General features: G+C 38.3%; 2 protein-coding genes and 1 long non-coding RNA gene across 3 annotated transcripts in view; 2 read left to right on the forward strand and 1 right to left on the reverse strand.

Annotated features, from left to right (window-relative positions):
• Positions 1-531, reverse strand: part of LOC307168726 — a 90,631-nt gene extending 90,100 nt beyond the window's left edge. The window contains exon 1 of the long non-coding RNA XR_013822964.1: positions 412-531. This is a non-coding gene — a long non-coding RNA (uncharacterized lncRNA). The remainder of the gene's footprint in view (positions 1-411) is intronic.
• LOC307168725 (uncharacterized protein) lies at positions 12-5,740 on the forward strand. The gene is made up of 5 exons (XM_079888927.1): positions 12-143; positions 300-340; positions 439-513; positions 2,783-2,969; positions 4,110-5,740. Exons 1-5 carry the CDS (start codon positions 77-79, stop codon positions 4,514-4,516), a joined length of 777 nt encoding a protein of 258 aa, XP_079745053.1. The 5' UTR covers positions 12-76; the 3' UTR covers positions 4,517-5,740.
• A 5,106-nt stretch (positions 5,741-10,846) lies between these two features.
• faslg (Fas ligand (TNF superfamily, member 6)) lies at positions 10,847-14,872 on the forward strand. Its single transcript, XM_079888999.1, has 4 exons — positions 10,847-11,423; positions 12,792-12,837; positions 12,939-12,995; positions 13,412-14,872. Exons 1-4 carry the CDS (start codon positions 11,127-11,129, stop codon positions 13,816-13,818), a joined length of 807 nt encoding a protein of 268 aa, XP_079745125.1. The 5' UTR covers positions 10,847-11,126; the 3' UTR covers positions 13,819-14,872.
• The last annotated feature ends 1,447 nt before the right edge of the window (positions 14,873-16,319 follow it).

A 16,319-nucleotide genomic window follows, 5' to 3' on the forward strand; every position in this document is an offset into this window, starting at 1 on the left:
TAGTTTGAAACCACGGTCATGTGACCGTCTGTCCACTCTTGTCACGTGACTCCGTGTTGACGGAAATGCTGCAGGAATGGCAAGAAACGAAGAGAAGCAGTTTGGAAGATTGAATCGACTGTGGCTCCAGAAAGAGAGAGAAGGTATGAGACGCATTCATGGTTTATTTAACCAAGTGAATTCACCCTAATGTGAAACGATGGAAAATGCCATCGCTATAAATGTCCGTGTAAGCTTCTGTGTTCTCACATTCGTTAGCACACTGTCAGTGTGCTGCATAATGTATCTTTTTATTCCAGAGGGTCGCATTAAAGATGTCAACGTGTCACGGCCAAAGCTTGTGAGAAATTTATTTCGTTGTAATGCATCTTATCATTTCAATGAGCCCGCTAGCATAAATGACAACCTTACCTTTTTGATGGACCTTTTGTCATGCAGGCAACGTTGAATTCAGTGGCAGCAGTGACGAAGTGGATGCCGAGCATTAAGAAGGAGATAGAGTACTATCTGCAGGTACTGATCATACTGTCAACACGTGAAAAGTAGCAAGATAGTACTACCATCTATCGGCGAATAATACCTTATCGGACGCTAACTAAAACACACACAGCCAGGCCACTTTATTAGGTTCCCCTGTTCAACTGCTTGTTAACGAAAATGTCTAATCAGCAACTCTGTGCATTTATGGTCATGGTCAAGGTGATCAGAATGGTGAAGAAAGATGATTCAAGTGACTTGGTTGCTGGTGCCAGACGGGCTGGTCTGGGTTTTCAGAAACTGCTGATCTGCTGGGTTTTTCACACACAACCATCTCTAGGGTTTACAGAGAATGGTCCGTAAAAGAGAAACTATCCAGTGAGCAGAAGTTCTGTGGGTGAAAATGCCTTGTTGACGTCAGAGGAGAATGTGCAGAAGAGCATCTCTGAACACACTGTGTTCAGAACTATGCCTACATGGCATAGGTTCAACAAGGTGCTGGAAACATTCCTGATGGCATTCGTGACTGCATCACGCAGTTGAGATTTGATCATGTCCACATGCCTAAATGCAGTGAGTTGCTGCCATGTGATTGGCTGATTAGATTTTTGCATTAAAGCAATAGAACAGGTGTACCTAATAAAGTGGCCGTTTATATATGTTATTAAATTGTGTAGCAAGTATTTCAGAGGTAGCATTGCAACTTTCAACAACTGTAACATTGTAACATGTACAGAATGTGCTTTACATTAATAGCAATAATTAAATAATAAATTATCTATGAATAATTATTAATCAAATAAAAATTTGATTGTAGATACTATTATCAGATTTAGATTTATTTATTTATTTAGATTATTACTTATTTAAGTAAGTATGTGTACACACACAAGGAATTTGGATACAGCTCTTCTTTGGGCTTTGGTCTTTATGCCTGGGGTGCTTCTCATTTCTTATTTGTGCATCCTCGTTTCCTTTCCTCGCGACTCAGCTCCACCCCCTGTAGGATACGAGGGAAGGCTGCAAGGAAAGAAAAGGAGGACAGAGAAATCGAATGAAAGCTTTTTTTATACATTGGAATACTTGATCACTCGAGCGTCACTTCACAGCGTCATCAGCTGCGCTCAAAGGATCTGCCTTTATGTTGTTGGAGTTTGTTTATTTAAGAAATTCATAATAAATATTAATAAAGCAAGATACACTGTTGAAATATGTGAGATGTGTGGTTTATGTAAACTGCAAAGGTAAAGTATAAATTAAAATGATTGTGACCGATGTGAAGGGGGGGGGAGAATTTATACGTGCGTCACGTTTAGTCGATAAAACTCTTCCGCACAGGATACACCTGTGTATCCTCGCTCATGACTCCTCAGGAAGCCTCCTCACTCCTCGATCCTCGACTCCTCGCGGTGCAATTAGAGAATTGAGATTTCCTTCAAGATAGCTGAGCTCGATCGGTTTCCGGGTCATAGGATGGAGGACAGAGGACCTGAGGGCTCAACTATTTCCCTCTGCTCTAATGTCTCAGGATTTTCTGTCAGTGGACTTTCATATTCATCTTCTAGTCTTGTGTCTTTTCCTTATTTGCTGTCTCGGGGTCACATGACTTCTTGGGGGTTAGATGCCCACATTGAGATAAGAGCCCTTCTCTTTCCTGTCACTTTAGAAAACATCCTGTAACAAACTGTTCAAGATTGATCTAGCTCTAGATAGATTGATTGATTTGGAATTGAGCATAACCAGTCAAAAATCTGCAAAATGACTGGGAGAGGGACTGACAACCTCAGTTTTTGATACTGATCTTGCTCAGGAAGCAATTTTGCGTTTAAAATACGTCTAATATCCATCCAAACACAGCCCTGACATCCAGGCTAAAACAAGGCAAAATTTGGGCTGTCAGTGAAAATCTAATAGATGTCTAACCATAGAAAATGTCAAAGAAATGAAACCAAACACCTTGTAATTACTGTAGACTTTTCTTACATGACTGAATATCATACATCTTGCAAGTTATTTTGGCAAAAACGACATGTAAGCAAATTCAAGGTTATTTTGGCTAGAAGTGGGTTACTCATAGCCGGACTATATCTGGTCTATAGTTAACCAAGTTGGTGAAATGATGGCTATTGCTTGCTGGGTGCACAAACTTTGGATGTCATGTACAAACCAAAGAGATAAAGATATGGTCTGTTTGAACACAAGAGTCTCACATTTGGTTTAGTAAGAATATGATCTTTTGATTTGTTGATAACAGTTGCGATCTGAAAAGCCTGGAAGTCAACATCTTTGCACTTGTATTTTGCAGCAGTCGCAGCTATCTCACTACCCAGAGAGGAAGATAGACGAGTTCCGTTTGCATATTGAAGAACTCGAGAGAGAATACAAGCGCTACCTGAAGAAACTGCGTTCCCTAGACCCTTCCTGCAAACACAAGCCTTGGGAACCTCGAGCATACACCAAGAGGAGGCAGGAGCCAAGCCATCAACACACCTGTCAGTTCATGCTTTCAAATGACTAGTCTTGTGAAACTTATTTCAACATTCAAACTTAATGGGTTTTTACTGATCAGATAGCTATCTGATTTCATCCGGTTTCATTTGCACTTGGCCTCATAAATGTGTCTCCACAAAACAAATATAACTGCTTAACTGCTATATCTGCTTGCTGAAGATAGATGGATTGGCATTTTCCATCAAAACATTTTTTTAAGGAACTAGTGGAAATACATTTTTGTGGTAATCAGCATTATATCAATCTCTATATTTATCAACACAAATATTGTCGATTTGACCTAATGTGTGTACCAAAGCTGTAATAATCCATTAAAAACAGTACTCTTTGTAGCCACCATCTTGTTTAAGATATTTAGATACTAAAATTTTTTAGCATTAATTTTACTAATTTGGGGTATTTTATCTTTAGTTTGACATCTTCTGTGTAATAAATCAGCATGCACAAAAATAGCTGAATAGAAATGAATATAAATAATGCACATTTTAAGTAATATGCATTAAGAAAACACTAAAATTAATGTTATATTTAGTGTAAACTGAGCTTATTCATATTAATGGCTGCATGTACATGAACAAGAATATGCTAATATTCTGATTTTGTGAACACATTTATCTGATTGCCATACAGATTAAGCTAATATAGTTTATAGAAATCTGAATGAGATAGCTGGCATATGCATGTATTAAACAGACATAATTTCATAACAAAGGGCATTCTCAGTGATAACAGTTATAGATGGTTGTGAAAAATCTAGCTGTGAAAAGCGTGTTAAAGATGAGTTTTTTTAACTAGCTTTTTTATAAGCAGTAAGTATTTAAATAAACATAATGGCCTACATTTAGCTATTTGGAAAAAAATCGTGTGTGCTGTTGAAAGAACTAAATTGATTAAGAGTTAATTAAATGACTAAAATTGATTGTAATAAAGAGCATCTCCAATATTTCCACAAGACTATGGCAGGGGAAAAAATCTTTTCTTAGTGCATGGAATATGCTGATTATATGTACACAGGAATTTTCCAGTAGCTGTGGATCATGTAAACTTCAGAATAAAATCTTAACTTGAATATAGATTTGAATTGGATGTAAATGTAGTCATTATTCTCTTCTTTTTCTCAGCCAAAAAGCCGTGCCGAGTCAGAGGAGAAGAGGATGTTAATGAGGACACCAACCCTAAGGCAGCAGGAAACCACACATCTCTCACTAATGTACAAGAGCTTCCCACCCTGTCAGCTCCTGTTACCACCCAAGCCTTTGATCCCCCGGCCCAGGACCTCCCGCTGTGCTTCGATCGGGCCCGGCTCGCGGTGGCAGTGGCAGGTTCACGCGTGGCTCTCGCCGGGCAGCGGCAGGACACCGGTACACTGACACGAGTGTTGCTTTCCGGTCTGCCCAACCTCCACAGCCTCCCGCTAGCACAGGCAGCAGCGAAAGAGGGAACACGGGGGCCTTCTAATGCTGAGACAAAAACTGAACATTTACTGGGACTCGGCTGCTACTCGTCGTCCTCTGACGAGGAAATATAGCTCAGTGAAGTTTCATCACGCTCATTTGATGATGAAACATTCGCAGTTTTTATATTTTGTTGTCTGTTAAATACATGGCGACATTTAACATTTGATATTCATAATGTCATTTAAACATTTTCAGATTTGGTGCGTGAAAGTGAAACTTGAAAGTAAAGCATTTTCAAATGAAACCTGAAAGCTGTAAATCACCTGTGTTTATATTTGCCTTAACCTAGTTTATTCCAGCTGTGAAAGTGTTAAGCAGTGTTAGAGTCTCAAGAAGAGAAAAGGAAATGGTTGAGATGTGGTTAGAGTAGAATTCTGAATGGGAAATTTGTGATTACTTAATGCCATAAACAAAAGTATGAAGGGTTGTTTACTTTTTACAGAAGTTTATCTAAGGAGTACATCTCCTTCGGTGTCTATAAGGTTTCAATTTCAACCGCAAGATTTTGTACAGCTCGATGCCATAGGAGACACTTTTTAAGTTGCACGGCGAACATTTTATTCTCGTTCTTTAATCGATCATGTTCTGGTGCTTTGAAGAATGCAGAAAACAAACTCTGATCTGAAGAACTGAGAATGTAATGCTTAATCATTAAAGCACCATGAAGTCAACTCAAGAACCGTGCACAATAAAAAAATGTTTTTGTTGAACTTGAAAGTGCACAGAACCATTGAACAGCCTTTATGTGAGAGCATTTGCCTTAGCTTTACAAACCCCAAAGTTTCAGATTGACATATTTTGAAGTCTGTCATAAGAGGTTTGATAATGCACCAACCACAGAAGGCCTGATTAAAACGATTGCGAGACTATTAAACCCTCAGTATGTGCAGGGATGCTGAGTCAGAGAGATACAGAGAAAGATGTCTGCGTTCACCAAAAAAATACAGCATTTTTCCAACAGTTTGGTAACAGAACTAGGGCTTTGCGCTGCGGCCCACGATTCGACCCCAAAACCCCTCATGCATCAACATCAAGAACTGCTTAGCAGGCATCACTTCTGGGAAACTGAGCAAGAGCAGATCATTGTTACTAAGCAACAGTGGTGATCTCTTACTCATTTAGAATGTCATTGTGTGACTTCTAGCACCTTTGGCTACATTTGCTTACATAGTAGACAGGGTTTCCCATACCTGTGAGGTAAAGTAAGGAAACTGATGCAACTACCGCTGACGATAGTTGTCAAATACGCAAATATTTCCTTCATGGAATTTACAATAAAAGATTTTTTAGCTGTCTTCTCATGCATGACATTAAAATGTCTTGGAAAAGGCTTTGCTTGCAGTATAAGTTTTGCATTTCCTGCAATGACTGGACATGACATGCATATTGAATCATTTAAATTTGGTTATTATACCAGACTCATTTAATTCAGAAGATTTATTATATATAGTTGCTTTTACATTTAACTTAATGTAAATAAATATGAATAAATCTAAACCATATACCATTTGGAAATCCTCAACATTTTTGATCAAGGTAGGAACATTAAAATAAACACAAAATAAAGAAAATTTACTAAGCAGTGTCATTTTAGTAGTTTTCATCAAGGTTACACTATTTTGATGGTCCACTTTAGAAATTCTACTAACTATAAGTAATTTTGGAAATACATCTCAACTAACTCTCATTAGAATATTAGTAAACTGTTAGATGTTAGGGTTAGTAGAATAAGTTGACATGTAGTTGCAAAGTTACTTATAGTCAGTAGAATTTCTGTTGGGGAGAAATAAAATAAAGTGTCAGCAGATATCAAGCAGACAGTCTGCTAATACTCTAATGACTGGCAGTTGACATGTAGTTGCAAAGTTACTTATGGATAATGTCTAAAGTGACCATTGAAAAAAAGTGTTACCTTAACAGTTTCTATCATTGTAGTTAACGTAAGTGAACACAATGCAGTCGTAAATCTAGACTACATCACAATAACTGTTGTGCCAAAAATGGGTAAAAATGTTTTAAAAAAAACGTAAACATCAAACCTTTCCAACATTTACGGTGCATTTTTTTAATTACTGGCTTTCGCATCATGTACGCTAAATGATCACAAAATTCCATTGATGTTTTTTTTTTGCGGCATCTTCACTCAAATGTCTGATTAAATCAGAACTTGATCCACTTTTGCTTTCGCTCATTACGGTAAAGCAAATTTCCGCTGATACAGCAACTGTAGCTCCTCAAATGAAAACTGGCAATGACAAGTTACACATACAGGGACTTGGGAAGAGGGAACAATTTGGGTTAACATTCTTTATTCTTTTTTTTATTCTTTATTCTAAGTTAACATTCTTTATCATGAATAGCATGAGAAGTGGGTAGCCTATATGAGAGTGAGGCCAAGCAACTTACGGAAAAGGCAGATTCTTCCAGGAAGGCATAGCGGCTGATGACTTGCAACAGGGTACGCAGCAGGGTGAGGGGTTAAGGTGAAGCCTTTTCCTCTCTCGCTTGGTTTCAACCACACTGTTCACCTCACTGTCATAGCATCACCATTCTCATGCAGCCCCCTGAGAATGTATGCTGCAAGATCGAAAGCACACGCACATAATCATACGCGTTAACAGACTGTTTCATGTGGCAGCTCCTGCTCTTTAGTGGTATGTGAGAATGGGTTTACTGAATTTTCTGCTGCATCACTGTTTACAAACAGTCGAGCAAAACTCTAGATGTTCTAGATGCAGTTAAATGTTTTGCATATGATTGTTGAAACTAAATGGTTCAGGGTTTGGCACATTTTCAGTTAAATTCAACTTAATGCCTAACATAGCACCTAATCGTGGTGTAAATGGTAAGGACAAAATATGACATAGAAGGGAATTTTTTATTATTATTATTTTTTATTTTATTTTTTGCGTTTGCTCCTGAACCTTTTGCCTTCCCCAAGAATCATTGTGTTCTCTCTAGTTTTGTATTCCCCAGAGAAACTGGAAAGTTTGTGTTCACTTACAAACTTTTTGCATTCACTCTCAAAGGCATTGAAATATAGTTTTTCCAATAGTTTTACCAGATTTAGTGTACTCAAAACTTGCGCTTGCACTTGCACATGCGTTTTTAAAGTAAACGCAAAGTTTCTCAAAAGCAGTGTTGGGGAAAGTTACTTTTAAAAGTAATGTGTTACATTATATTTTGATGGTCCACTTTAAGTAACTTTGGAACTCCATCTCAACTAACTCTCATTAGAATATTAGTAAACTGTTAGATGTTAGGGTTAGTAGAATAAGTTGACATGTAGTTGCAAAGTTACTTATAGTCAGTAGAATGTCTGTTGGGGAAGAATCAAAATAAGTGTTAGCAGATATTAAGCAGACAGTCTAATAATACTCTTATGACTGGTAGTTGACATGTTAAGTTGCAAAGTTACTTATGGTTAGTAGAATGTCTAAAGTGTACCACTGAAATAAAGTGTTACCTTATGCTGCGTTCCAGGCAGGTTTTTGAGCACGTAAATCACGACTTCAAACCACGACTCACGACTTTGTAGCGTTTCAGGCAACCTGTAACCCGTGTTTATCCAACCTTATACCCGTGAAAGTGCACTGGAACGGCAGTCGAACCCGTGACTTCCCACCCGTGAACTCGTACTAGATCGATGTACTCCCAGTTACGAGTTGGAAAAACACGGGTTACAGGTTGCCTGGAACGCGGCATTACTATTTTGAATTCGGAATATATACAGTATATATTTCTGTTTCTATCATTGTAGTTTTAATTTTGAACACATTGCAGTCGTAAATCTAGGCTACATCACAACATAACTATTGTGGCAAAAATGGGTAGAAAATGTTTCACCAAATTCAATAACAAAGTCCATTAGTAAGCATCAAACCTTTCCGACATTTATGGTACATTTTTTAATCACTGGCTTTCGCATCATGTACGCTACATGATCACAAAATTCCATTTGATGTTTTTCTGTCAGGACCACTACCGTCAAATACGATTGACAATTAGCATACAGTTTGAATTGGCGGTATGGTTCTGTTCTGGGCGAGAACTCCCTGCGCATCCATGCAGCCTAGCATGGATAAGAGCAGGGAGAGCTGTCATAACCCCCCTTGGGGTAAACAGAACAGAACCAACATGAATGTTTGCAAATATATTGAATTCAAGATTTTAAAGTACAACATAATTCGAGAATTTATTCTGATTCAAGGGGAATCAGAATGCCAAATCCTGACTGGGCGAGAGGAGGAGCTGGGGATGGAGGAGGGTAATTCGCTCCTGAGAAACACGATAGCTGCTTATAATACTGAAGGAGCTTATATATACAGTGATAGGCGTACTGTATTCCTATAGGTAGATGTGGATCAGCTGAGAGTCAGCTGATGCGAGCTTGACTAACGTGACCTGCCAGAACTAACGCTATACGCTTGATTTTTGAGACTTCTTCACTCAAATGTCTGATTAAATCAGAACTTGATCCACTTTTGCTTTCCGCTGATGCAGCAGCTCAACATAAAATCCAGGCCAGGTCCTCTCTCGTCCTTCACTGTCGTCGCTCCTCCTTTATGCTTCCGCTCCTCCGTGAGAGATACGAGACCGGTGCGTCGCACAGGTGTCACTCATTATCAATCATGCCACCAGCGTGCTCGCCACAATACCCATCTCGCAGGCCGGGGGGTACCCTCGAGCGATGGACGGGCATCCGGATGGACATCCGGACAGCTCGACGCTCCGTTGGCCTCCGGTCGAGGCCAGCCGACAGCGAGTCCCCTGTTCCCTGCTCCGCCCCCATCAAGGCTCTGGCCCACCCGCTGTTCAATCACCCCAGCACCATCGCCTCGGGCAGCCATCGGCATTCTCCGCTCCTCCTCGGCACAACGATCTCCGACGGTTTCGGCACTGTTTTTGGAGAACACAAAACTATTTGCAAGTCAATCTGGGATCGCAAAAAATTTGCAAGTGAATCCAAAAGCATTGAAATATAAAATTTCCTCCAATCTCATTTTTTTTTTAATTTCTTTTTTTTACATATGTCCCCTTTGGGGATCCATATATTTCTCTACTGCTTTTCACAATAGCCTACATATAAAAAATGCCTGTTTGGCACCAATTCTATTAAGTGTTTTACCATTTTTTATATCTAATAGAACTTTTTCATATATAGTCTAGCAGTGGGACAAATGAATTGTTAAATAAACAAACATTCCAGTTATGCATAATTAACAGCAGGATTAGCAAAGCGCCAGGATTATAGCACATCATATGTAGCTCAGCAACTCAATGAGAATGAGGGATGGGTTTGATAGTGAAGACTTGCTGCTAAATGGGTTTATATTCTCAGTCAACCTTTATACATTACAGGATGGCAGACAGGATGCTAGTGGTCTTTAAAAAGATCTGTGGCCCTTCTGAAGAACTCTTTCTAGGTCACAGGCAGTCCTTCGCCTCTTATGCAGATCAGTTGCCACACTGACCTATAGGAAGAGCCTGAGACCTACATTAAAGCAAATTTTGGACTTATGAACGGATAGATGGATGGATGAATGAATGAATGCATGAAAAAAGACATTAAAAGTTTAATATTATCCTAATCGTTTGATCAAAGTTTTGGCTTTTTCAAATGATCAAACCAAACTTTTGCCCAGGAAAGACATACAGTAATTCACCCAAAAATGACAAATTCTTATATGGAACAAACGATTTATTTCACAGAGGTCTTTACCATTCAATGAATTAGGGCTGGTTAGGCTCCAAAATGAAAAAAGCACCATAAAAGTACACTGTAAAAAAATTAATTATTAATAAGTTATGACAATATACTGTATGTTTTTACATTGTTTTAACTTATCAAAATAAGTTCAGCAATTTTCAACTGTTTTCAACAAATTCAACTCGTTTTTAAAACTCAGTTTAATGTAGTTTAAGTTTAAATGACTTAAATATCCAAGTTGATTGTACTTAAACATTTAAGGCAGCAACTTTTTTTTACAGTGATAATTTAATTTGAGAACCTCTGTGACCAGATTGAGTCTGTGAGTTGAATTTGGATTCGTGAACAAATTAGTCTAATTTGTGGTCAAATCATCCAGTCTGGTTTGTTGAAAAGATCCCACTCATTTACTGATTCTGTTCTCAATGAATTAGACTAATTTGTTTATGATTTAAAGGTCAAATCATTGATTCAAAGATGCAGTCCCAGTGGTTAATAGCTGAGTTAATAGCTGTAAATCTTTAATTGTACATCTTTTATTTTGTTATGCAAAGGTTGCAAGTGCACAGAAGACTCGAGATGAATAGTTTCCTGTCCGTGATGTCACCATCATATCCCTTTCAGATATGACTTTATGCATATTGGTTCACCACAAATGCATGTGAATGCTGATACATTGACTAAAAATTTCATAATAGTGAATACATTAGTGTGCAGGAGTATCTGTGCATGACTGAATGAAGGAATGGATCAGAAGCGGAGAGTGAGTGAGATAGACCGTTTGTGTGTGTGTGTGTGTGTGTGTGTGTGTGTGTGTGTGTGTGTGTGTGTGTGTGTGTGTGTATGTAGGTGGGTGGGAAGTCTAAACCGCACTGCAGGACCTTTTTAAAAACTGATGTTCAGCAACAACCTTTTCAAGACATACTCTCTTGTCGCTCACACCTTCACACACTCTTCTGAGCTCTGCAAACATGAGCAATAACTTCGGTCCCCCATCCCAACCAGTGTTCATGGTGGATTCTGGCAGAGGTCACCCTAAACAACAAGAGTACTACCACCAGCGGATGCCCAGGCACATAGAGCCACCCATGGTTCCCTGCTGGACGTTCCCCCCTGCCCGAGCAGAGATGAAGAGAAAGAGCTGGGGAGGGTTGAATGCTGGGATGGCCTGGGTACTGACTTTGATACTCCTGCTGGTTTTTGCAGCCCTGGGACTGGGAGCCTATCAGATCCTGAGGTTACAGACTGAAGTGGAGCGCCTGACACAGGTAAGAACCACTGGGCAGTGCATCATATTATCTTATATATATATGAAGACTTCATATGCAAAAGCCTCTAAGTGCCATCTGAAATTTTCTTCTAAAATGAGCATTTTTTTCAAGCTTGTATGTTTAAAGGAATAGTTCACTTTAAAATGAAAATTCTGTCATCATATACTCACCCTCATGTTGTTTCAAACCTGTATGAATTTATTTCTTTTGCTGAACAGAAAGGAAGATATTTAGAAGAATGTCAGTAACCAGACAGTTTCTGGGTCCCATTGACTTCCATAGTAGGAAAAAAATATACTATGGAAGTCAATGGGACCCAGAAACTGTCTGGTTACTGACATTCTTCTAAATATCTTCCTTTCTGTTCAGCAGAAGAAAGAAATTCATACAGGTTTGAAACAACATGAGGGTGAGTATATGATGACAGAAATTTCATTTTAAAGTGAACTATTCCTTTAAGTTCAGTAATTTCACTTTAATGACAATTAATGGGTCATTTTCATTGCCATTAAAGTGAAATAACTGAACATAAACATACAAGCTTGATAAAAATGATCATTCTAGAAGAAAATTTCAGATGGCACTTAGAGGCTTTTGCATCTGAAGTCTTCATATATATATATATATATTTGTGTGTCTGTTTATATAAATATCTTTTATATAAAGACATTAGCCCAAAATGTATTCTGGTGCATCAAAATGAATGATTTATGATTTAAAATGTAATGAAATTTAATTTAATTTCAAGAAAGATAGTACAAGCTCAACATTTCACAAAAAGTTGTAACCTTGTAAAACAATAGATGCACAGTTAAACATAGAAAAATCTTATCTATGGTTACTTTCTGGTTACCAGATGTTAGTGGATCATGTACACCTGGATATTAGTTCTGCGAATTTTGCAATATTAATTTAACACGATTTTTAAAGTGTCCAAATACTTCACTGTATACTAGCTCACATATATACTAAAACACCAATTTTTTTAGATAAAGATTTGGAGCCTTAATTATTGAAACACCTCGAAAGCAGCCAAGCGCTCCATTATGTGTTTGGTATGTCATTTGAATCTCTTTGATGTGCATGGGAGTATCATTTTTCAGTTTCCATTCTGACATGAACACGCGACTGAGTAGGACAGAATTACAAGAGAGAGAGAAAAAAAACTTGTGGTCACTGGTCACGGGCTACAGGCTACAGGATATCCTCTACTTCAACTAGCAGTCTAACACCATCTTCTCCTTTTCATAACTAAGAGTCGATTAACTTTAGCCATATCTATTTGAGACAAATGACTTTTGAATGCACAATAATGCAAATCTGTGACACTACTGAGCAGTTTGTGACCCATATTTTCAATGACAGGAAAGGCCCACACAAATACAGAGCGTCGCTCCACAGAAACAAGTTGGTGAGTTGCATGACCAAATTGGCATTTATCAGAGCTTGATCCTCTGCTAAATCTTATCTGGTGAACATGATGACCTGATGACATTCTTTATTGTTCAACAGGCCTGAATCCTGCTGAGCTCAACAAGAACAAACAAAAATCTGCTGCACACTTAATAGGTACGATTTGGATTCCGAAATGCATTTGTCCTCGTAGTAAACCTCTGTTTACACTCTATTTCGATAGTCCTCCAGCATTCTACTAACTTTGCAACTACATATCAACTAACTCTCATTCATTTGTAACTACATGTTAACTAACTATCATTAGAGTATTAGTAGAATGTTAGGTTAGGGTTTGTGCTAGTAGAATAAGCTGACGTAGTTGCAAAGCTACTTAGTCAGTAATATCTTTTGGGGACCATCAAAATAAAGTGTTAGCAGAAGCAGACAGTCTACTGATAATCTAATGACTGCTAGTTGACATTTAGTTACTTATAGTTAGTAGAATGTCTAAAGTGGACTATCAGAATAAAGTGTTACCCATTTTTTTTAATGCAAAACAATATCTCACCTGCATCTTTTTTCTAAAACAGGCAGTGCAGTCCAGAGCACATCATCTGGCACTCTGAAGTGGGAAGAGAAAATCGGCGATGCCTTCACACATGGCATCAAGTACAGCAACGGTGGCCTTCAGGTCAACGAGAGCGGTTTGTACTTTGTTTACTCCCGAGTGGAGTTTCGTTCACGCACGTGCGAGTCCTCAGACCTTCATGCTCACAAAATGAGTCGGCTGAGAAACGGCCATTTACGCATAATCATGGAAGATCACACAGAGGGCTTCTGTACGCCGGGGAGAAACCAGCCATGGATGACGGGAAGCCATCTTGCCTCCCTTCAGCAACTCAAGGAGTCCGACTGGCTGTTTGTCAATGTCTCACACCCCAATCTGCTCAGCAAAAATTATCACAACAATTATTTTGGCCTCTTCAAGATCCACTGATCATAGAGGACATCTATGTGGTTCAGATGAAGAGGTCAGCGGTCTTTGGACTATAATCAACCCTGAGATCCTTACCGCAATCTGTCCGCTTGCTATTGTCAAATCATAATTGATTTTGAATGTATCAGTTACCTGTGGCCATTAAGTTTGGAAAGTTGAGCAGAAGAGTTTCAGACTGAATGAACACTAATATGCTTCTGTATCAGGAGAAGGTAGATTAAATATAAATATTTATTGTCCTTAAACTCTGATTGTATATTAATGTGATCAGTGGTCATATTGACTGAGTATTATATAAATAATGGCTATAATAAAACGTTTGATTGTAAAAAAAAAAAAAAAAAAAACTGCTGTTGATTTCACACTGAATGTGAACTGAGAGAAGATGTCTCACACTCTTTGAGAAAAATAATATTGTGTGGTGGGATGTTTCCATTCCCACTAATATTTCCATGTAATAGTGGGTTGGTTGTCATAGTAAATTATGCTGATTTTTGGTTGAAAGTTTCCAGAGCTATATTTATTTTAAAAATCTAAATAATGTTCCTTCATTTTCTGTTTTATTGGGTACTTCATTAAACATATGGACAACTTAATAGTGTTAGTTTGTTATATACTAAATTATGAACAGAGAATTATATTGCATAGATGAACGTAACTCGAACACTGTTTTTGAATATCCTCAATGGACCACAAGGCAACTTTTGCAGGGTTGTGGTTTCATTCCTCGTCATTTCTGCAAAGACCCTCTGGTTTGCTTCATTGCAGTGTTGCTGAGCCACACTTAAAGATTTAGAGGTTTTTGTGCAAGTATAACTGTGGCAGTACACTCTGTGCTTCTTCATTTCTCATGCTTCCTTCCTGTGTTTAGGTATGGTGTTTACAGGGGTCAAAAAGCTTTGATGAGAAATTAAAATGAAAACCTGCTTTTGTCACTCATTCATTCAATTACTCAAGAGACAAAGTGTAAATTTCTCACTGTCGCTCTTAGTATGTGCTTCAGCTGTTTGAGTATGCTATTAGGCCTGATCATCCAATGAAACTGTTATACAGTACTGTGTGTGTTTTTGTCTTGTAAATCTATTACACCTCAATATTCCACTTACTATGAGGGTGAGTGGAAACAAGGCCTACTCTGTCACCTCCTCCAACTCTTTTGTACAGACACACACACCCACAAAATGCAAATACCACAGGAAGTGACCACTGGATAATCATCACCCACGATTCATCCACTCTCTCTCTCAAACTCTGCTTCAAAATAAGTCTAAGAGTCAATATTAGCAAATGAATGGATAATATATCACTGTAAAAAATTATTCCGTATATATATATATTACTGATGGGAAATACAACATATGTAGTGTATTTCTGTGTGACCTTGATAAGATCAAACAAACCAAATGCCTAAGTAATTGCATGAATAAAGTCCTTGGGTGTGCAAGACCAACTGAAGGTGGTACATAATTTAGCTCAAGTTTCCAAATGAATCACTAGGGCTCACCACCCAGCATCACTTCATCATAAACGGCAAAAATACTCACTCTAGTCTTTTCCAAAAAACCTTTTCCAAAATGACCAAAGGTGCAAAATAGATACTGAAGCCATTTATTTACCTCATCAGACTTAAAACATGCACCTTTTCTAGCACAGTTCCAAAAGATTGTATAAGTTCTGACCTCAAAAAAGGGCTGATTTGGCCCAGTAATATAACAGATGGCTTATATACGCTTCTGCTCATACCATTATCAAAGGCTTTGCAGAAAAGGGGGTCACTTTGCTCAGACACAAATGCATGCTATATTCTCTTGGACTGAACAATCCAAAGATGCTATGAAGGTGAAGGATGAACCCAATCGCAGACAGTTTGCAGGACACACAAGGTTTATTGGTGACAGAAAACAGGGAAAACAAAACCCACGAGGGGGCAAAACACAGACGGGGCAAATAAAGAGTAACAAAAAACTAGACAATTAACTAGACAATAAACAAACAGCAAATACAAGATCAGAACTTCACTAGACAATCCACTTGACAGGAATCACTCACAGGTAGATCACACAATGTTTGACAATGAACCGACACAAGACAGCAGACATGAGGGGATTAAATAGGGAACAAATGATGAGGGCACCAGGTGATAATGGGGAAACAATAATGACTAAACAAGGATAACAAGGAGGGCGGGGCTAGATGACGAGACAACACAATCACATGGCCCAGCAAAAGGCCATGTGTGTGCACATAAAACATGGGTCTGTCATGATCCTGCCTCAAGACCAGGGACAATCAAAGACTAGATGGCAGAATCATGACAAAAGAGGCTGTATTGGTTAAACAAGGTTGTTTAAGCATTTACAATTTCTTGTTAATGTGTACATAAAGGAGACCCAAACCCAGGTGTATATACAAACAATAATTAAACAAAACCAAAAATAGCTTTTGTCAATTAAGAGCTGAGGTTAAAGTTATCTACTTTAAACACTTGTTAAGTTCTTTTA

Source organism: Squalius cephalus, assembly GCF_949319135.1.
Source record: "Squalius cephalus genome assembly, chromosome: 12".
Lineage (NCBI taxonomy): Eukaryota > Metazoa > Chordata > Actinopteri > Cypriniformes > Leuciscidae > Squalius > Squalius cephalus.

What these genes read in the sequence shown, in the direction of transcription:
- LOC307168725 (XM_079888927.1), top strand. Translation starts at nt 77, where the DNA reads ATGGCAAGAAACGAAGAGAAGCAGTTTGGAAGATTGAATCGACTGTGG. An exon ending in GCTCCAGAAAGAGAGAGAAG is followed by an intron (nt 144 to 299) that starts GTATGAGACGCA and finishes TTTTTATTCCAG; the next exon opens with AGGGTCGCATTAAAGATGTC. An exon ending in AGATAGAGTACTATCTGCAG is followed by an intron (nt 514 to 2,782) that starts GTACTGATCATA and finishes TGTATTTTGCAG; the next exon opens with CAGTCGCAGCTATCTCACTA.
- faslg (XM_079888999.1), top strand. Translation starts at nt 11,127, where the DNA reads ATGAGCAATAACTTCGGTCCCCCATCCCAACCAGTGTTCATGGTGGAT. An exon ending in CGCTCCACAGAAACAAGTTG is followed by an intron (nt 12,838 to 12,938) that starts GTGAGTTGCATG and finishes ATTGTTCAACAG; the next exon opens with GCCTGAATCCTGCTGAGCTC. An exon ending in ATCTGCTGCACACTTAATAG is followed by an intron (nt 12,996 to 13,411) that starts GTACGATTTGGA and finishes TTTCTAAAACAG; the next exon opens with GCAGTGCAGTCCAGAGCACA.